The 16810-nt window shown below is 44.9% G+C and overlaps 10 protein-coding genes across 10 annotated transcripts; 3 read left to right on the plus strand and 7 right to left on the minus strand.

Moving 5' to 3' along the window:
• Nucleotides 1-282: 282 nt before the first annotated feature.
• On the minus strand, nt 283-3634 carry VTP21DRAFT_8324 (uncharacterized protein; the record flags this gene model as incomplete). The annotated part of the gene is made up of 6 exons (XM_069399162.1): nt 283-345; nt 427-2074; nt 2150-3024; nt 3099-3152; nt 3227-3371; nt 3429-3634. 6 exons carry the CDS (start codon nt 3632-3634, stop codon nt 283-285), a joined length of 2991 nt encoding a protein of 996 aa, XP_069254606.1.
• Nucleotides 3635-4091: 457 nt separating this feature from the next.
• Nucleotides 4092-4655, minus strand: VTP21DRAFT_8325 (uncharacterized protein; the record flags this gene model as incomplete). Its single annotated transcript, XM_069399163.1, has 1 exon — nt 4092-4655. One exon carries the CDS (start codon nt 4653-4655, stop codon nt 4092-4094), a length of 564 nt encoding a protein of 187 aa, XP_069254607.1.
• Nucleotides 4656-5430: 775 nt separating this feature from the next.
• Nucleotides 5431-6257, plus strand: VTP21DRAFT_8326 (uncharacterized protein; the record flags this gene model as incomplete). Its single annotated transcript, XM_069399164.1, has 4 exons — nt 5431-5562; nt 5649-5849; nt 5912-6028; nt 6096-6257. 4 exons carry the CDS (start codon nt 5431-5433, stop codon nt 6255-6257), a joined length of 612 nt encoding a protein of 203 aa, XP_069254608.1.
• A 29-nt stretch (nt 6258-6286) lies between these two features.
• VTP21DRAFT_8327 (uncharacterized protein) lies at nt 6287-7221 on the minus strand (the record flags this gene model as incomplete). The annotated part of the gene is made up of 5 exons (XM_069399165.1): nt 6287-6391; nt 6463-6701; nt 6764-6828; nt 6910-7001; nt 7069-7221. The coding sequence occupies 5 exons, from the start codon at nt 7219-7221 to the stop codon at nt 6287-6289; spliced, it is 654 nt and encodes a 217-aa protein (XP_069254609.1).
• Nucleotides 7222-7319: 98 nt separating this feature from the next.
• Nucleotides 7320-9003, minus strand: VTP21DRAFT_8328 (uncharacterized protein; the record flags this gene model as incomplete). The annotated part of the gene is made up of 7 exons (XM_069399166.1): nt 7320-7481; nt 7550-7695; nt 7759-8299; nt 8367-8428; nt 8492-8572; nt 8639-8813; nt 8866-9003. The coding sequence occupies 7 exons, from the start codon at nt 9001-9003 to the stop codon at nt 7320-7322; spliced, it is 1305 nt and encodes a 434-aa protein (XP_069254610.1).
• A 656-nt stretch (nt 9004-9659) lies between these two features.
• Nucleotides 9660-11066, plus strand: VTP21DRAFT_8329 (uncharacterized protein; the record flags this gene model as incomplete). The annotated part of the gene is made up of 5 exons (XM_069399167.1): nt 9660-9866; nt 9928-10456; nt 10529-10686; nt 10746-10976; nt 11037-11066. The coding sequence occupies 5 exons, from the start codon at nt 9660-9662 to the stop codon at nt 11064-11066; spliced, it is 1155 nt and encodes a 384-aa protein (XP_069254611.1).
• Nucleotides 11067-11275: 209 nt separating this feature from the next.
• VTP21DRAFT_8330 (uncharacterized protein) lies at nt 11276-11946 on the minus strand (the record flags this gene model as incomplete). Its single annotated transcript, XM_069399169.1, has 2 exons — nt 11276-11536; nt 11617-11946. The coding sequence occupies 2 exons, from the start codon at nt 11944-11946 to the stop codon at nt 11276-11278; spliced, it is 591 nt and encodes a 196-aa protein (XP_069254612.1).
• A 356-nt stretch (nt 11947-12302) lies between these two features.
• VTP21DRAFT_8331 (uncharacterized protein) lies at nt 12303-13199 on the minus strand (the record flags this gene model as incomplete). Its single annotated transcript, XM_069399170.1, has 1 exon — nt 12303-13199. One exon carries the CDS (start codon nt 13197-13199, stop codon nt 12303-12305), a length of 897 nt encoding a protein of 298 aa, XP_069254613.1.
• Nucleotides 13200-14589: 1390 nt separating this feature from the next.
• Nucleotides 14590-15354, plus strand: VTP21DRAFT_8332 (uncharacterized protein; the record flags this gene model as incomplete). Its single annotated transcript, XM_069399171.1, has 4 exons — nt 14590-14679; nt 14751-14861; nt 14922-15086; nt 15151-15354. The coding sequence occupies 4 exons, from the start codon at nt 14590-14592 to the stop codon at nt 15352-15354; spliced, it is 570 nt and encodes a 189-aa protein (XP_069254614.1).
• Nucleotides 15355-15476: 122 nt separating this feature from the next.
• VTP21DRAFT_8333 (uncharacterized protein) lies at nt 15477-16381 on the minus strand (the record flags this gene model as incomplete). The annotated part of the gene is made up of 5 exons (XM_069399172.1): nt 15477-15746; nt 15817-15938; nt 16005-16053; nt 16112-16279; nt 16340-16381. The coding sequence occupies 5 exons, from the start codon at nt 16379-16381 to the stop codon at nt 15477-15479; spliced, it is 651 nt and encodes a 216-aa protein (XP_069254615.1).
• Between the last annotated feature and the right edge of the window lie 429 nt (nt 16382-16810).

The following is a 16810-nucleotide window of genomic DNA, read 5'->3' on the forward strand; positions in this document are numbered from 1 at the left end:
GGTAAGACTAAAATTTTGCGTGAGGCTTATCGCCATGGTTTATTCATGGTTCTTCCGAATAGAATAAAAAAAGAATGTGCAACGGAGAAGAAGGGTGAGAAAATTTGAGACCCCTCACAAGAATAACTTTAATACAGTTGTTGTGGGTAAAACAAATTCACTCCTTAAAATCAACAAAGCAAAGAAATATCTATTCAGCGTTTTTATCTTATATATAGAGAGAGAGCATCTTCAGCCGCCCAAATCTGCAATCGCCCAAACATTCCAACTCAACGCTTTGTTCTAGAACAGCCCAGTTACACGGCCAGTTTCTTGATCGATATCCACGTCATAGAAGCAGGGCCGCTAAAGAGAGAGAGAAAGCGTCCAAACGCCTGAGTGAGCAGGGAGAGGAGACCACGTTCAAAGATAACTAGATAAGCTTACCGTAGGAAGGCCAGGCATTGTCTGCATCTCCCCAAGCAAGGGGTACAAAAATCCGGCCCCCACACTGGCCCGAATATCCCTGACCGGCACGGTGAATCCGGTGGGAACCCCCTTCAGCTTCGGGTCATGGCTCAGGCTGAGGTGGGTTTTCGCCATGCAAATCGGCAGGTTGCCAAACCCTTGGCGGGTGTACCGCTCTACCTTCTCGCGGGCGAGATCCGAGAGAGTGATCCCGTCGGCCCCGTACATCTCGCGGCAAATCACCTCGATCTTCTCCTCGATCGGGCGGTTCACATCGTACAGGAATTTGAAGTTGGGATTGGGGGTCACGGTGCTGTCGCAGGCCGCAATGACCGCCTTCCCGAGCTCAACGGCACCCGCACCTCCTTTCGCCCAGTGCTCGCATACCACGGCGCCGTTCGCGCCAGCCTCGAGGGCCAGGCGCTGCACCGTCTCGACCTCGGCCTGAGTATCGGTTGCGAAGCGGTTGATGGCCACCACCACTGCGACGCCGAACTTCTTCGCGTTCGAAATATGCTTGGCCATGTTTTGACAGCCCGCCGAGAGCATCGGCAGATTTTCCGTCACATACGCCTCGGGCAGCGGCTTACCGGGGGTGACCTCGGGCCCTCCTCCATGCATCTTCAGCGCGCGCACGGTCGCCACCAACACCACACAGTCGGGCACGAGTCCGGAGACCCGGCACTTGATGTCGAAGAACTTCTCCATTCCAATGTCGGCCCCAAAGCCTGCCTCGGTGATGACATACCCCGGAGGCATATCGGCTCCCTCGGTTCCCGCGAGCTTCAGCGCGATTCTGTCCGCAAGCACCGACGAGTTGCCGTGCGCAATATTCGCAAATGGCCCCGCATGCACAAAGACAGGCGTGCCCTCGAGCGTCTGCATCAAATTTGGTTTGATCGCGTCCTTCATCAAGACGGTCAGGGCGCCCCCGATGCCCAAGTCGTCCGCCGTCACAGGCTCGCCCGAACGGCTGCTGGCCACCACCATCCGACCAAGACGTTCGCGCATGTCCTTGAGATCCTTAGCAAGCGCAAGCACGGCCATCACCTCGCTAGCCACTGCAATATCGAATCCTGTCGTGCGCTCATGGCCCTGCTCGGTCGCATTCTGGCCAACCGTGATCTTGCGTAGGAATCGATCGTTTGTGTCGATAACACGTTGCCAAGTGATCGTGCTCGGGTCGATATCCAATCGGACGAACCTGCTAATTTCCTCGGGGGTCAGCTCCTCCGGGTTCTCCTTATTGATCCCCAACTTCGCAAGACGGCGCTTCATCACTGGAGCAAAGCTGCGCTTACCCTTCTTTGCGGGACATAGGCGGTTAAAGAGGGCATTATCGGATTGAGTGGCTTCGTGGAACATGCGGGCATCGATGGCGGCGGCAAGCAGATTGTTAGCAGCAGTAACGGCATGAATATCCCCCGTGAGATGCAAGTTGAACTCATCCATGGGAATGACCTGGCTGTATCCTCCTCCTGCGGCCCCTCCTTTAATTCCAAAGGTAGGACCCTGGGAAGGCTGGCGCACGCAGGCAAACGCAATTTTGTCGAGGTGGGCCCCGAGAGCCTGGACCAACCCAATGGTCGTCGTGGATTTTCCCTCTCCAAGAGGAGTGGGCGTGATACTAGCCAAAGGCAAGATGCGAATAGCTGGATCAACCAATCATGCTTCTAAACAATACCAAACTCTAGGGGCTTACCCAGCCACTACGATGTATTTGCCATCCTTTCGGTGCATAAGTCGCTCCAGCACATCCAGACTCACCTTCGCCTTATAGTGTCCATAAAGCTCGATTTCATTGTCGGAAAGTCCCAGCTCATCACACAAATCGCGGATCAACTTGGGCTTTTGTGCCATGGCGATCTCGATGTCACTTGGGACTGGCTCCTGGAGACGAAGTGGGAGCGGTGAGACGTGCCTCTTGCAACTCTCTTCGAAGAAGCGCCTTGCCGCTTCCAGGGTATTATCCATCAGCATCGCCACGGTCATCGGGCCCACGCCACCAGGGACCGGAGTGATAGCGGACGCAACCTCCTTAGCCTTATCGAACTCCACGTCTCCAACCCATCGAATGCCCGATTTTTTCGTGGAGTCCTCAACCGCATTTGTCCCAACATCAATGACCACGGCTCCAGGCTTGATCCATTCACCGCGCACGAAGTTCGCACGTCCAATGGCCACCACTAGAATATCCGCTTCTCTTACGATATGCTCGATGTTCAGGGTCTTGGAGTGGCAAAGTGTGACCGTTGCATCCTCGCCCGTCAGCAGGTTTGCAATGGGGGTTCCAACGATATCACTACGTCCGACCACCACGGCACGCTTTCCGGCAATTTGAACCCCGACATGGCGGATAAGTTCGACGATACCTTTTGGCGTACAGGGGAGGAACATAGGGTTTGCCTTGCGCTTGGTCATATTGCCAATGTTCTCTGCGTGGAACCCATCCACGTCCTTCCGAGGATCAATCGCCTGGGTAATTAATGTTTCGTCGATATGGGCGGGGAGAGGAAGCTGTACGAGAATACCGTGTACTCTGGCATCCCCATTGAGCTCACGCACCTCATTCATTAACTAATCCCAAAAAAATGGAATATAGAATAAGCACACTCAAGGAAAATAGCTGCGGTTCAAGTTAGCTCACTGACTTCAGTCTGAGATATATTCTCTGGGAATTTTCGATGTGAGAACTCCATACCCGCCTATTCGGTTAAGGATACCAATGTTTAATGCGAGCTGAACATCTACCAATGAAATGGAAACCACATCGACTCACTTCTTTCGCGGCTTTCTCTTTCATACGCAAATACAATGTCGAGTCGTCTCGCTGTCCAACTTGTACGACACTCAAATGCGGCTTAAATTGAGGGTATTTGGCCTTCATTTCCGCGATTTCTTTCTTAATTCTATCGCTAATCGACCTACAGATATATCTATATAGCAAACACGTCTTCCAAAATAAACCAATTCCAACTCACTTCGCGAGCGATTTCCCATCAATTAATTGAGCCATATTATCAGATGTTACTTTCCGAGTATAGGATTGAACGGGGATATGCGACGTGTTAAAAGATGAATTGCACAGTAGGCAGCCAGGAGTACGGAGGCGAGAGAGTAATGGAGTGAATTTGGGGAGAGGAGCACGAGCGAGCGGTCGACTTAGATGTAGAAAAGTGAACCACATAGTGAACCAGAACCTTGTGGGACGGTTGTTTTTCTCGTGTGATTTCGGAGATCGTAAGATTCGAATCAAGATGTTTGATTCGAAAATGAATAGAGGCTAAAGGCACGGACATTTATATAGAATAAAAGGGAGGGGGTTGGGTTACACCTTAGAAATAACACTTATTTTCCCGCCCATGCATGCATCTGCTCTATTATTCCCGAGCTCATTTATGTTGGGCATCTCCCAATCATTCAATGTTATCTTTATTCAAGATTGGGTGGAGGTTGTGAGATATAATGGCATAAACCTCAGCTTTTCCATAGCATGGATCTTGAGGATTCATCTGAGAAAACTCCAACAAGAAGCCCAATTCTGATCTTAGAGTAATTTCACTAGACTATTAGACAACACACTCTTTTTATCTATGGTATTCTTAAGCTAATACAACTGTGAGAATAAACAGCAATAAGCAATATTAATCCTTGTTCTCCGTAAAGTCGAGGACGAAAAAGCCGACCGGAGAAAAATTATCTCTTGAAGTGGACATGGCAAAATAGACATTGGGATGCAACTCCCTAATGAAATCGGTGACGCGGCCAAGAATTGGCTGGTTATACCGGATCCGGATGGCCTCTTTTTTGTCGGGAGGAAAGGTTTCGTAGGCAGCCGTTCCTCGTAGGAAACTTAGACCGCCCACCCAGTTGTTCTCTATTGGGCCACCGTTTTCATCCCCGTAGAAAGTCATCGACCTCCAGATGAGATCTGCGCCTTTATAAAAGGCTACTGCAAGTGGGTCAGAATCTTTGCATTCATTTAGGCGGCATGCTCTCGAGAAACCCCCACCGGTTTGGCCCCCGTGTGGCATGGGACCGTTCTCCAAGCTAAGAAAGAGATTTTCCAGCTCCTTAATCGAACAATACTTCAGGTTTTCAATTGTTTCTTGCGGGTCATCTCCCAGGGGACATGCGTTGTCTACCGCCAATAATGGGGTAGCGAATAAGCAAGTGGTGACAAGCGTGCTGAAGAATCGAGTTTTCATTCGGATTAAATGTAAGAAAAGAGAAGCGGACAGGTTGGTATGTAAAATGGCCCAGAGTAAATTGTTTTATTACACTAACCGGTTGAATAGAGCTTTATATAAGATGAAAAGGAGGGTTATATGAGCTTGTTTTTGCTAGCGCAAAAGCGGGCCGTTTTTGAGATCATATTGGATTCTCATCCTCATAAGAAAAACATTTTACTCGAACAGGCATTTTTATTTATATTACAAAATTGGCGAAGACCTATGTAATTTAAAAACAACCCAAGGCGTTTCAACAGTATTCAAATAGTTGAAGGTTTTTGCATGGTCTCCGGTTCCAAGGGCAAACAAAACTTTTGCGTGGAGTTGGCAAATTACAATACATCCGAGAATCAAAAAGGGCAAAGATATTGGCCACATTTTTGGACGGGGAAAAACGAGAGACCCTGTGGCTTGGCAGACTTTCCATAGCTTCACTGAAGTCTGTAGGAATTAAGTTTATAAGAAATACGCATACTTTTGTCGAAAATCCAAACCATTCTAATCAAATGAAAAGTCGTTGATCTCGCTAGACTCTAGGGGAAAGGACGTGAATATAAGTCGATGATATCCAGTCTAAAGACACCAAGAGATTGCAAGGAAAAATCCTAGCTCAACATAGTAGGTTTGATAGAAGTAGATTCGGAGATTGGATTGTGACGCGCCGTAATTTTTTTTATCCATTATTCTCACACTTACTTTGGTCACCTTGACTTTGAAATTGAAAAATCTTCACCACTCTCTCTTATCAAATATGTCGCTTGCTCGCTCCATGGTTAACAAAATCAAGCAGGCATCTACAGCCTTATTTGTTTGTGATATTCAGGAGCGGTTTCGCCCGATGATCTACCAGTTCCCTAGCTTGATTTCAACCGCTAGCAAAATGGTATGGGTTGAACTTCATGACTAACGGCTCTATAGTCACATTCTACTGTTGGATCATTCATTACATTCATCTCGTGATAATAATAGCTTCAAGCGTCGAAGATTCTGAATTTGCCTGTGATTGTGACTGAGCAAAATTCTAAAGCCCTCGGCAATACAGTCCCCGAGCTTGATATCGGACACGCTCAAATGGTCGTACCCAAATCACTTTTCTCCATGTACGTACCAGAAGTTTCGGAGGCACTAAAGAGCAAGGATATCAAATCAGTAGTCTTGCTCGGGATTGAGGTATGAAGGAGCCATGGCAATTCCTAACATAGTGTCTGACATTCCTTTGCTATTCTACATAGTCACATGTTTGTGTGCTCCAAACGACTTTGGACCTTCTTGAAAATGGATACGATGTGCACGTATTAGCAGATGGTGTATCGAGCATGAACTACCCGGAGATTGATGTTGCATTAAATGTATGAATAGGAGATGCTAAGTTTATTCATGAAGTCATGGTACTAACTCTTAATTTTGCTTCGATAGCGCATGAGACAGGCTGGTGCAAATATCACAACTTCCGAATCCATCCTCTTTCAATTGTTAGTGGACGCTAAGCACGAGAACTTTAAACAGATCTCCAACCTCATTAAGCAGTTTAAGGATGAGACGAGCAACAATAAGTTACTTTTCAGACATTCGCTTTAAAGCATTATATTGAAGTGGTCCATTATTATTTATGAAAGATCTACAATATAGCAATTGGTTGCACGAATAAAGTCTTCGACAGGAAGGCAGAGTTTCCAATCGACATCTCCCCCGCCTAACCATAATACGGGAGGCTAAAATTTTATAGTAGACACAATCAGTACCAACAAGCTTTGTAAAAGCATGGTCAATTGAAAAGTTCTACCTGTAATCTTGCTATGCTCTCACTGAGAATGATGGGCAACTCTTTCTTCATTCCAATGGGGCATACCCCATTGTTGTCAAAACCTGTCAGCTCATAGGACAGTTCTGCCGATACCAAACGCATTTGCGCCGTTTTTCGTCCAGGCTCTAGTTTGTGAATAAAGGCGTTGAGCTTTTGAATGTTGATGTTCTGGACATACTGGGTAATAACACAAAAATATCGAGTCGGAGAGGACATGTCTTGACCGGTTCCAACAGAAGATTAGGGGCCGAATTAGCGACTTCGAAGCAAGAAAATTTACCTTTTTTATCTTCCATGACGACCGATTTGCATAAATGTGATTTCGAAGGGGCAAGCAGCCGAAAACTTTGGGAATCGTGCCGTTAAAAAAAAAACTTGAGCAAACGTGCCTGTAGTCAACTTAGATAGCTTTGGAAAATTACTTACGCGCGTCGCTGAAGTTCCCATTCATAGTAATCGCTCTCTACTTTTCGAAGTTTAAAATGTTTTAACCCGATTTCTCGACAAGCCTTCTCTACCTGTGATATGGGATTCGTACATCAACATCGTGGTCTCGTACTAAGATTCCTTTTACAAAACACTCACGGTTTTGACGGTTTCAGGAGCGTGAGGCGGAAGAGTCTCATTACTAGCCTCCTCCTTAAAGTGAGAGAGGTAGGCATCCTGCACTGACGGATGCTTATAAAGTGAGGATATAGATATGGTTAAAGTTTCTAGACATTCATTAACACTCGACATGATTATAGGGGGCAATTTCAGTGTAAGTTCAGTCTCTCTATTTAAATTGTGACAACTTTGTGACTTTATAATTTTATAATTTAGCAATCGAGGTATATTTATTCAATCTTTCTTCTCTTAGTGTTTTCAGATTCCACGACGTCTTCCTCTTTGAGCTGTTCCAGAGCACGCAATAGTATTTTTTTCTCGCCAAGTCGCACTACTGCAGCGTGGTAGAGATTGGGCTGGGTGATTTTGCTGTTGACAATCTCTTCGTCCTTCTACAAAGTTAAAAATTGAAGAGCTTCAATAAACGAATATCAAAAGGGGCGACTAAAGGGGGTGGTACCTCAATGGTCGTGTTATACTGTTCCATTCGTTTAGTCAGTATCTGCCGCAATATGGGGAGTATTTGGGGGTCCAGCTTTGGCTTAGGCAGCTTCTCGGCCTTTCGCATCTTTTTGAACTCTGACTTAGGTGCCAGTAACAATTTAACTAAGCCATATATAAATTAGATCGAGCCCCACTAATATTCGCGAAAGGGGTTGTATGAATTACCTGTAACAATCAATTCGGGGGGCAACTTGCCATCCGAGCCAATTTCGAAGTAGTCATCCAATACCTCCTCCTCTAACAAAAATTCGATTCTGTCCTCTCGCTCTCCCTCCTCCGGGCAACAGATCTCAGCAACCTGATCTCCCGCGAGCAACACGATATCAAAAGGATTTCCGACATCATCAGAAAATCCATACTTTCGCAAAAGCTCTGCAGAACCCAAATCTCCATAAGTGTTGTAGATTTGTGTGCCGGTGGGAATCCGACCGACTGAAAGCATGCGGAGCGCATGTGGTTCATAGAATAGACGGGCATTGTTGTAGCCAGTTTTGTGATTAAGAAGGTCCGCCATTGGGACCATGGCGATATCACCCTCGCCTGCGTCTTCCTCGTCATCTTCACTGTCTACTTCCTCGTCATCGTCATCTTTCGAGGCCGAACTGTTCGGGTCTTGGTCGTGGAAGCTGTATGCCATAATCAGGGATCCCATGCGATGAAAAAGGTCGACATTGGATTTTTCCTGATCAAATAGGTCCGGATGTGCCTAGTTTAGTTTTGTAAAGGTGAGTTTGCATTGACAAGGAAAAACCGAGTAGAAAAACGCACATTACCTTAATTATAGGAAGTAAACTCTCCACAAACATTTGTTCAGCCTCTTTCTTTCCAATTCTGTCTATTGCAGAAATATTTGTCTATATTATTCATATTCGAAGTCACTACAAACGTGGGATCATACCAGCTATGCTTGTGCCCTTCAACTCTTCCAACTCTTCATCGGCCCAGAACATGGGGGTCGAGAAATGGGTTGGTAGAATATCTTGTTGAGAAATCAATTAGTTCCAACGAATAAAAAAAAAATTCCCTCCCGTACAAGATAACATACCGAAATAAGGCTTCCACAGAGAATCGTCACGTTGCGATTCATACATCATACAAAGAATCAGTGGGCCCCATCCAGACAGGTCTTTCAATTTTTCTCCAACAGGTGTACTTGCTAGCTGACTGGTCTTGGAAGACAGTAGAAGGCGGCGAGGGATTTCAAATAGCAGCTCGTTTTCCTAATGCTATCGTTAAATAGATGAACCGCGAGAGTAACACGATAGAGTTTACCTCAATATCCGACGTGGCCACAACGCCACGCCCAGCATTTTCAGAGGAGTAGTCTTTCAGGGCTATTTTATGGGATATTATGGCGCCATTACTTGTGAGCCATTCAAGAAATGCCTTTTCTATGTCCACCATCGTCATTATTTCGGGAGTAGGCTGGAGCCTTGATAGGTAAATATTAATGCAGTCACATGTGCCTTGGACTGCTTGCGGCTAAAAGATAAATCTCACTAGCCTCTCTATGAGTTCGCGCTAAAGATAGCAACCATTCTTCTGACTAAACTGGCTCGTAAAAGCCTTGCTCCTCCACACCGTTATATACTGAATACGTGTCGGCTTTCAAATGCCAGCGCGGGATTTTCCAATCGCCCAACACCAAAGTTGCTTAGGTAAGGGCGATTACGGAGCGCACTCTAAACGGCAACCTCCAGAACAGCATTATTTGGGTGGATGCTGCAAACCTTATCATTCAATGGGTATTTCCCGGCGCCATGACAATGGATAAATCTTGCATATTCCTCAATACACAGTAATGCCTTCCCCCCAAAAATAGCGGCTTCGGTTTGATGGCTCATCAATGGCTGGTGTGATAAGCCATTCGGTTTCTAGAAGTTCAGAAACACGGCCCCCGCAAATTTTCCGTTCCCTGATTTTATCCATACGAATTCACATTAAATTCACTTGATCCCACAGCGTTTTTATTGCTAGCGCTGTTTTTTTCCAACCTCGGACGTCACTTTCTTGCACCTCAAATCCTCTCTTTCCAGCAGCTCACCTTCCCCTCAAGCATTAGTCTAATGCAAGATTTCCACGACACTCTTCACCCATTGTCGCAGATTCAAGCCAACAAACCGCCTGATCAGGGGAAGCTCACACAAGTGGGCGGCCGACGCAGGCATAGTAAGCGGGCCCCGATGTCGCTAGAGGAACGTCGATTACAAAACCGACTGGCTCAGCGACAGTTCCGTGATAGGCGTGATCGTTACACCCGTCAACTCGAGGAGGTATGTCATATCATTGGTTTCAATGCCTTTCAGCTAGAATCTCGCTCACTCTCTTCGATAGATGGTTGAGTACCTTCGCAATGAAAATCAGACATCGGCTCAATCAATGCGCCAAGAAATAGATCGCCTGACGGGGCTCCTCGATATTCTCTCCACAGAAAACGACAATCTCCGTCAAGTGGTTGTTCAGCTCTCGGATGGCGATCCTTATCGTACACGCCTTGTTAAATCAAGTGGGATTTTGGAGCGGCGGGCTGTTATGGGCCTTCTGTCTCCCCCGGCATCGAGTCCTTCTGGCTCTTCCCGTAGAGAAATGTCTTCTGAGCAAGAGGACATTGGGATTGCATCCCCCCCTGTAAAAGTCGCAGATGAAACTCTGTTCTCCATGGAGGAATCCTCTGCAAACTCTGGTGCTAAAGCGTTGCCATCTTGCTGCAGCGGTGCCAATTTTGCGGACAAAAATGGAGAAACATTGGATATAGAAACTACGAGCACGCTGACGGTATCCGTCATCAGCGAAGGCCCTGAGGAGTTTTTATCTCGGGTATTGGAGGCTTCAAAGTTGAGAGGTGCCCATGTCCTGGAGCAAGGTAAGAGTTTCAGTTTTGAGAAAGAGTGGCGAGAAAGCAGGAGAATATTCATGCGCTAATTTTCATCCTTAGTAAAATCAATTCTCGACAAGTTGCAGCGAGAAGCGAAGTCAAAAGAGGCACTTAAACGTCGCCACCCAGCTTCTATGCCGACCCTACTTCAATGCACAATACCTCATGATCCACGGGTAGATTTAATACCCTGTCCTCTGTTGAGAGATAAAATGATTGTAGGTGCTCATTCTAGCGGGGTTTTCACCCTTTGCTAACATTGGTTTCATGACCTTAGATCCACCAGAATCAGTACGATATAACCGAGCTCATTAATTTGATGGTTGAAAAGGCAGAGTTACTTGGTGACGATCCTGGGGATCCTGACGCCTGGCGGCTTCCCCTTGAGTTCTTCCAAAACTACGAGTATTTGGTTGCCCCTGCATGCAAGGCAATGCAGAGAGACGTGCAAATATATGTGAGCCAAGGTCTTCTAGGTCCAGAATGGCTGTCAAACGGAAGAGTAGCTGTAAGTGTGCATGCTTTTGGACCCTACGCTAAAGATTACTAACATGAATCCAACCGCCAGATTGCCAATCCTTATCCAAAATATTCCTAGCCACAAGAGCACATTCAATCATCGATCCCAACTTTTATTTAGTTTTGTGTTTCCTCTATTTCTTTGCATTAAGCTTAGTGTATTTCAATATTTGTTTCTGTTGAAATTTATTTTAGGATTCAAATGCCTTCATTCTAACATCAGTGTTTAGGGAGGATTTATTTTGAATAAAAATCTATATACATTGAATATATCGACAACTTCCCTTCTTACGAGGTTGGGGTTTTGGGACTTTCCTCTCCCAACACTTCCCACCCCAACTTGCGACTTCTCTCCTCCTTTGATTTCTTCTCTCCCGTTTTTTCACTAGGAGCCGCTCTCCTCGATTCGATCCTCTCTTTTCTCCGCTTCTCCTGCCGCTCTATCACCTCCGGGGTTGGAACATATCGCGACTTCAATATACGTCGAACTGCTTCACTCGTTATCTTAAATTCTTGGGCCAACTTTGCCGTGTTATATTCTCCGGGAAGCTATTAATAGACAAGCGAAAAGGTTGGTGTTTAATCTTGGGGTCCGTATGGAAATCCGTGTTTAACACAATCCTGATTACCTCACGGTGCAAAAATCGGATCTTCTCCATTGTGGATCTGGATACCCGTTTGGGTGGCCGCCACGCAGCACCATCAAACTTCTCGCGCAGTGCGAGTCTATGTCTTTGCCAGCTCGGTAGATCTGTACGGGATCTCCAGTAGAGTGGAGAGTGGGGATTGAGTAATTCCGAAAGGCTAGATTCTGGAGGTTGTGGTCGTTTTGAATTTACTGGTGCTCGGGAACCATGGGATTCATTTTGTACTTTAATAGAGAAGGGGGCTATAAAATTATAGACTGGCCGGGGCGTGCTAGGTAGGTGACGATGCAAGACGGAGATCAGCTGTTTCATTGTACCGAGGGTGATATGGTTGACCTGCCAAGTTGTTGACCTAAATGTGACTTGTATAAACTTAATTTTTCTCAATCACTAAAGAAGCTACAATACTATATTAAAGGAAAAAAAACAATTGTGAAAAATCTGCACAGTTTACAAGCTAGAAAATAGTGGGGGGGGGGGGGAGGAGGGATTGAAGTATATTACAATACGAGGAATTCGGTTAACAATAAAAAAGACACTCAAACAAGACAAAATCGGAGAACTGTGCAGCATAGGCATAGAGTAAAGTGAGGCTATTTTGGGAAAAAAAGAGAATGGAATTTCTACTTTGGTTGAATATATTTAAATTCCTTTAGCTATCACTTGACTTAATTAGCACCAACTGTAGCTTCCGACGACACGCCCTGTCTTTGTTGTCCATCCTTTCCTTTCTCGCTTGTTTCCTCCTCGTCGCTCTCGTTGCTGCTTGTGCTTGCACCTCTACTTGCTCCAGTCGGAGCCGTCACGGACGAGTGGGCGTGAAAGCCATCTGTGCCCGTCAGCTGAAGCTTGGCGTTGAGTTCTTCAACTTCCTTGATCAATCGCATACTATCATCAACTCGCATTGCCCCTAATGCAAGCTTTGTGTGCAGTTCCTCGATTTCCTTACGTAGTGCTTGATTTTCTTCTTGAAGGCGTGCCACCTGCTCCTCGAGCCCTTGCACATACACCTTCTTTTTCTTGCGGCATTCCTTGGCAGCAATACGGTTTCGAGCGAGACGGCGTTGTCGGCGTTCATCTGCAGTGAGATTACGAGTGTTGCCCCGTCCTCCAGTAGAGGATTGTACATCGCCGGTGGTGCCTGTGCCTCCCATTTGCCCATCCCCGTGATCTCGTGACAAATTCGACACCAATCCATGTCCAAGCAGGGATGCAATGTTAAATGGCTGCCCGGAAGCTTGTGCATTCTGTGCGGCTTGCACCAATGCCGCTGGACTAATACCATTGAAATTGTCGCTGAACAACTTATCGTGCAAGATGGTCGCAGTTAGAAGGGTGTTCGTGCCCGCCTCGCTAATCATGGAGGCTGCATTAGCATCCTCACTAGTGGTGGGCTTGTTCTCCATTTTCTGCTTCTTGGACCCATCATCGCCAGAGGAATTGACAGAGTCGGCTGGTCGTTTAGTGCCGTTACTTGTGGCATCCGAAGTCTTCTGCTCGTTTTCCTTCTTAGCAGATTTATCGTTTAGTTCGACAGATTTGTCTTGCGTTAGTTTATCGCCCATGATTCTTGCTGGAATGTAGTGTTAATTCTAGGTATGCAAAATCAGCAATTAGAATAAATGTCCGAAAGGCTAGGAATGATTAATGGGGAAGGGTGTCCTCCATCTCCTTCAAGAAAGTGGTTGGCAGCCATAATTATAGTGTTGGGAGTTGAGTGGTATGTAACCAGGGATAATACCAAAGGGAAAGCACAGAGTAATAAAAAAAGTGAGGTAGCTTACCTTGGCTATTAGTCGCGTCACCAGTTTGCTTGCGAAAGAGCGAAGAGGAATAAGTGTCGACGTAGTTGGTGACGGAAGAAAGAAGACGAAACAGAATAAAGAATAAAAATTTATTTTTACAAATCAAAGATGACGCCATCTTTTGTTGAGGGCAGTTTGTGACTGCCATTGGCCACCATAGGGTTTTTTTTTTATGATATATTTGGAGACAACGCTTCTGTTCCAAATTTTTTGCTAACAACATGCCGGATGCCCAAACACAAACCCAATCTCTTCATATTGTAGAGCGCACTTGTCGAACTGTCATTAAGCCCGATGGACTCACCCGCCCATCCAATACGTTCCGTCATTTACAACTTACATGCCTCCAACAAATTGAGTATCGTCTCCGCCCGGACCCAAGCAATGCCAACATCGATGAGAAAATGCTAGAACAATTTGATGTGATCCTGGATGGTGGAAAACTAAGGATGGATATATCCTTGATGTCCATACATGGATACAATTCATTAGTTTATGAAAGCAATATATGCGTTTAATAACGCAGAGCTATATTATGCTTGACACAGTTTCTTTATTCATATCACGTCTTAACATTAGTTGGCGCAAGTCAGATCTATAATTTCCATATATGCGAGGAAGGAGACTCTCCCTTTTATGTCAAGGTAAATGCGCGTTAATTTAGCATAGTGTAGCATGGAGAACTCTTCGTATTTTCTTTTTTATAAACAAGTTTAATCGCCTCAATTCTATAGGAATGGGAACACTATGGGTACACTCACGTTGATCGATGCTTTGACGCAACAAGGGGACGAGGACAATGTATTTTATTTGCATGGACACATTGCCCTAATAGTGATTGAGATAATCTCATTATCTCATGTTTTATTTTCTATATCCTGAAAAAAATCTATAACTTCAGCGTTTTGGCTGTACCAAGGCGCCAACCATCGTTTTTACTTGCCTTCTAATATAGACCGCCCTCACGCATTCTTCGTAAAGCTGCAGCTTGAGTTTAAATGGAGTCCAAACTATATCCTTTTTTGCCAAACCTTGATCCTGAGGCTATAACAACTCGAATTCACCACGTATCCTTGACTTAATTTAAATCGCACCCAAGCAACTAAAGAAAATATTGAGTGGAAAACAGAGATCAAAACACGGGGAAGAAATGGAGGCTGCGCGACATGCACTTAGGAGTATATTGACAAAAAAGCTCGTACAACGGTATCCATTTGTTTTTTCGCCGATACATGTAGAGGTATTTTCAAGGATATGTCTTGGTACAATAACTATAAGTAAACGGCCTATCGTGCGAATGGGTGTTATTAGCGAGTGAAGCTTATGTCAACCTATGTTCCGATTATATCGAAGTCGCTCGCATCAATACTTGAGATGACAACCGATGAAGATACACGTTTAAAGGCAAGGCAATTAGTAAAGGTTTTCTCGTAAAGTCAATTCGAGTAGAAGGATGTTGCCCGTTAAAGGATCTGAAAATAGGATATCCACGAACGAGTTTTATCACCCTTCCAGGACCCACTTGAATACAACTTTTTCTCCAATGAAGGCAAGGATCTATCTAACTCTACTAAAGGAGTCCAGGACACTCTCAATCACGGGTTATATGCACTTTTGAGAGATTATTTAAGAACACACAGTTGCAAGGTAACCACCAATTAACTTAGTATTCTCCATATACACAATACAAGCTAGTGCATTATTATCACAGGCAGAAATATTTTCCAACACTAACGCAAAAATTGAAACTGAAAAGGCATGGCATCACCCTCCAGCCTTGGTTTCGCCATCACATCTTCCTAAAGCAAGCTTCATGCACCCATTTCCTACACAAATGCACGAAGAACCACAAGATTTTAAATATCAAGCGAAGTTTCAGCAAGCTCGGGAAACGGATCTTGATAAAATAACTTGACTGAAAAGCATATCCGTAATTTGATAGCAAAAGATTTGTGTAATTCCCACTAAACTTGTTTATTTCAACTTTTTCTTCGCTCAACTTAAATATTTATTCAATAATTCGACCAAAAAGGTCTTCTATTTCCCCCTATGTTCTGCAAATGTTTCCGCGATCCCTCGCCCCTCAATGATATCACGCATACATTTTTCGTCCACTTCCACGGATTTCTTACACTCGTTTATCACATCCTTCACTAGATGCAATGGCAAGCAGACTACTCCATCTGCATCAGCTATAATTATATCCCCAGGATTTATCTTAACTTCTCCAATGGATAAGCTTTGGTTGAGGGTGGTAGGCCGAGTGAACGGTCCAGCGGAAAGCGTAGAGGTAGCCCGTGCGAAAACCTTTAAAGTACAATGGAGGCTAAATTAAAAAAAAGTGCAATATAAATGCGCGCAATATATATATATATACCGGAAACTTGGAAGACCGCAATTCAACCAGATCCCGGACACGTCCGTCTACAACCACCCCTCTAGCGCCTCGGAACTTGGCACGTGCAGCGAGAAGGCCACCCATAACAGCATTTTTGGCTTCTACTCAACGTTCCATATTAATAGATGTTTTCTTTGCATTTTACGATTGAAAATGTGGAAGTCAACCTTTTGGAGCTGAGAGAACTAAAACATGACCTTCAGGCACGACGTCGCACTACACTAACCAAAAGTAAACATCATACTAAACACTGGAGCAAATTAGATAGTATTACAAAGTGTTCACTGGGGCGTGGTTCATTAGACTCTTTCTCCACCATCTTCACGAGAAATGCGGGTCCAATGATTCGAGTCTCGGAATGTTTATAGGAAGGAGAAAGCATGTCGATGTCAGGAATAAATCCTCCGTGTGGGATACGGAGCTTCAAGAGAGCATCGGAAATCTAGCGATTCAGAAGCGTTAGATATAGCATTATGAAATAATGGGGATGCATTTCTCCTACATCGCATGACGTGAAATTCTCTAGTTCCTTCATATAGTCCATATTTTTCGATTTGATGAGATAACATTGCCACCAAGATTTTTAGTTTCATAGTGACTATTCGGCCGAGTCCTCTCAACGTGAAATTTTAGCCGGATTTATTTCGATGCACCAAAATAGACCAGAGCACTAAAAGCATTTTACATGTACATTTACAGTGATAATTCACCGTATTCTAGCCGTGGCTCTAGCATACACAAACTTTTGAATGTAAATTACGTGGCAGATCAATATATATACTTTGTCATCATTTTTCCAAAGCAAGAGTTCAGTGCAGGTCATTGGATTGAGAAGAACGGGAAGCACGGAGAGTAGTAGAGCATGGCTATTGCGGTTAGTAAAAAGAGAGTGAAGTATATCTATTATGATTTAAAGCGAAGTGAAAAAAAAATCAAAATATAAAGAAAAATATAACCAAGATATCATAATACA

Source organism: Calcarisporiella thermophila (assembly GCF_041956535.1).
Source record: "Calcarisporiella thermophila strain CBS 279.70 unplaced genomic scaffold VTP21scaffold_4, whole genome shotgun sequence".
Lineage (NCBI taxonomy): Eukaryota > Fungi > Calcarisporiellomycota > Calcarisporiellomycetes > Calcarisporiellales > Calcarisporiellaceae > Calcarisporiella > Calcarisporiella thermophila.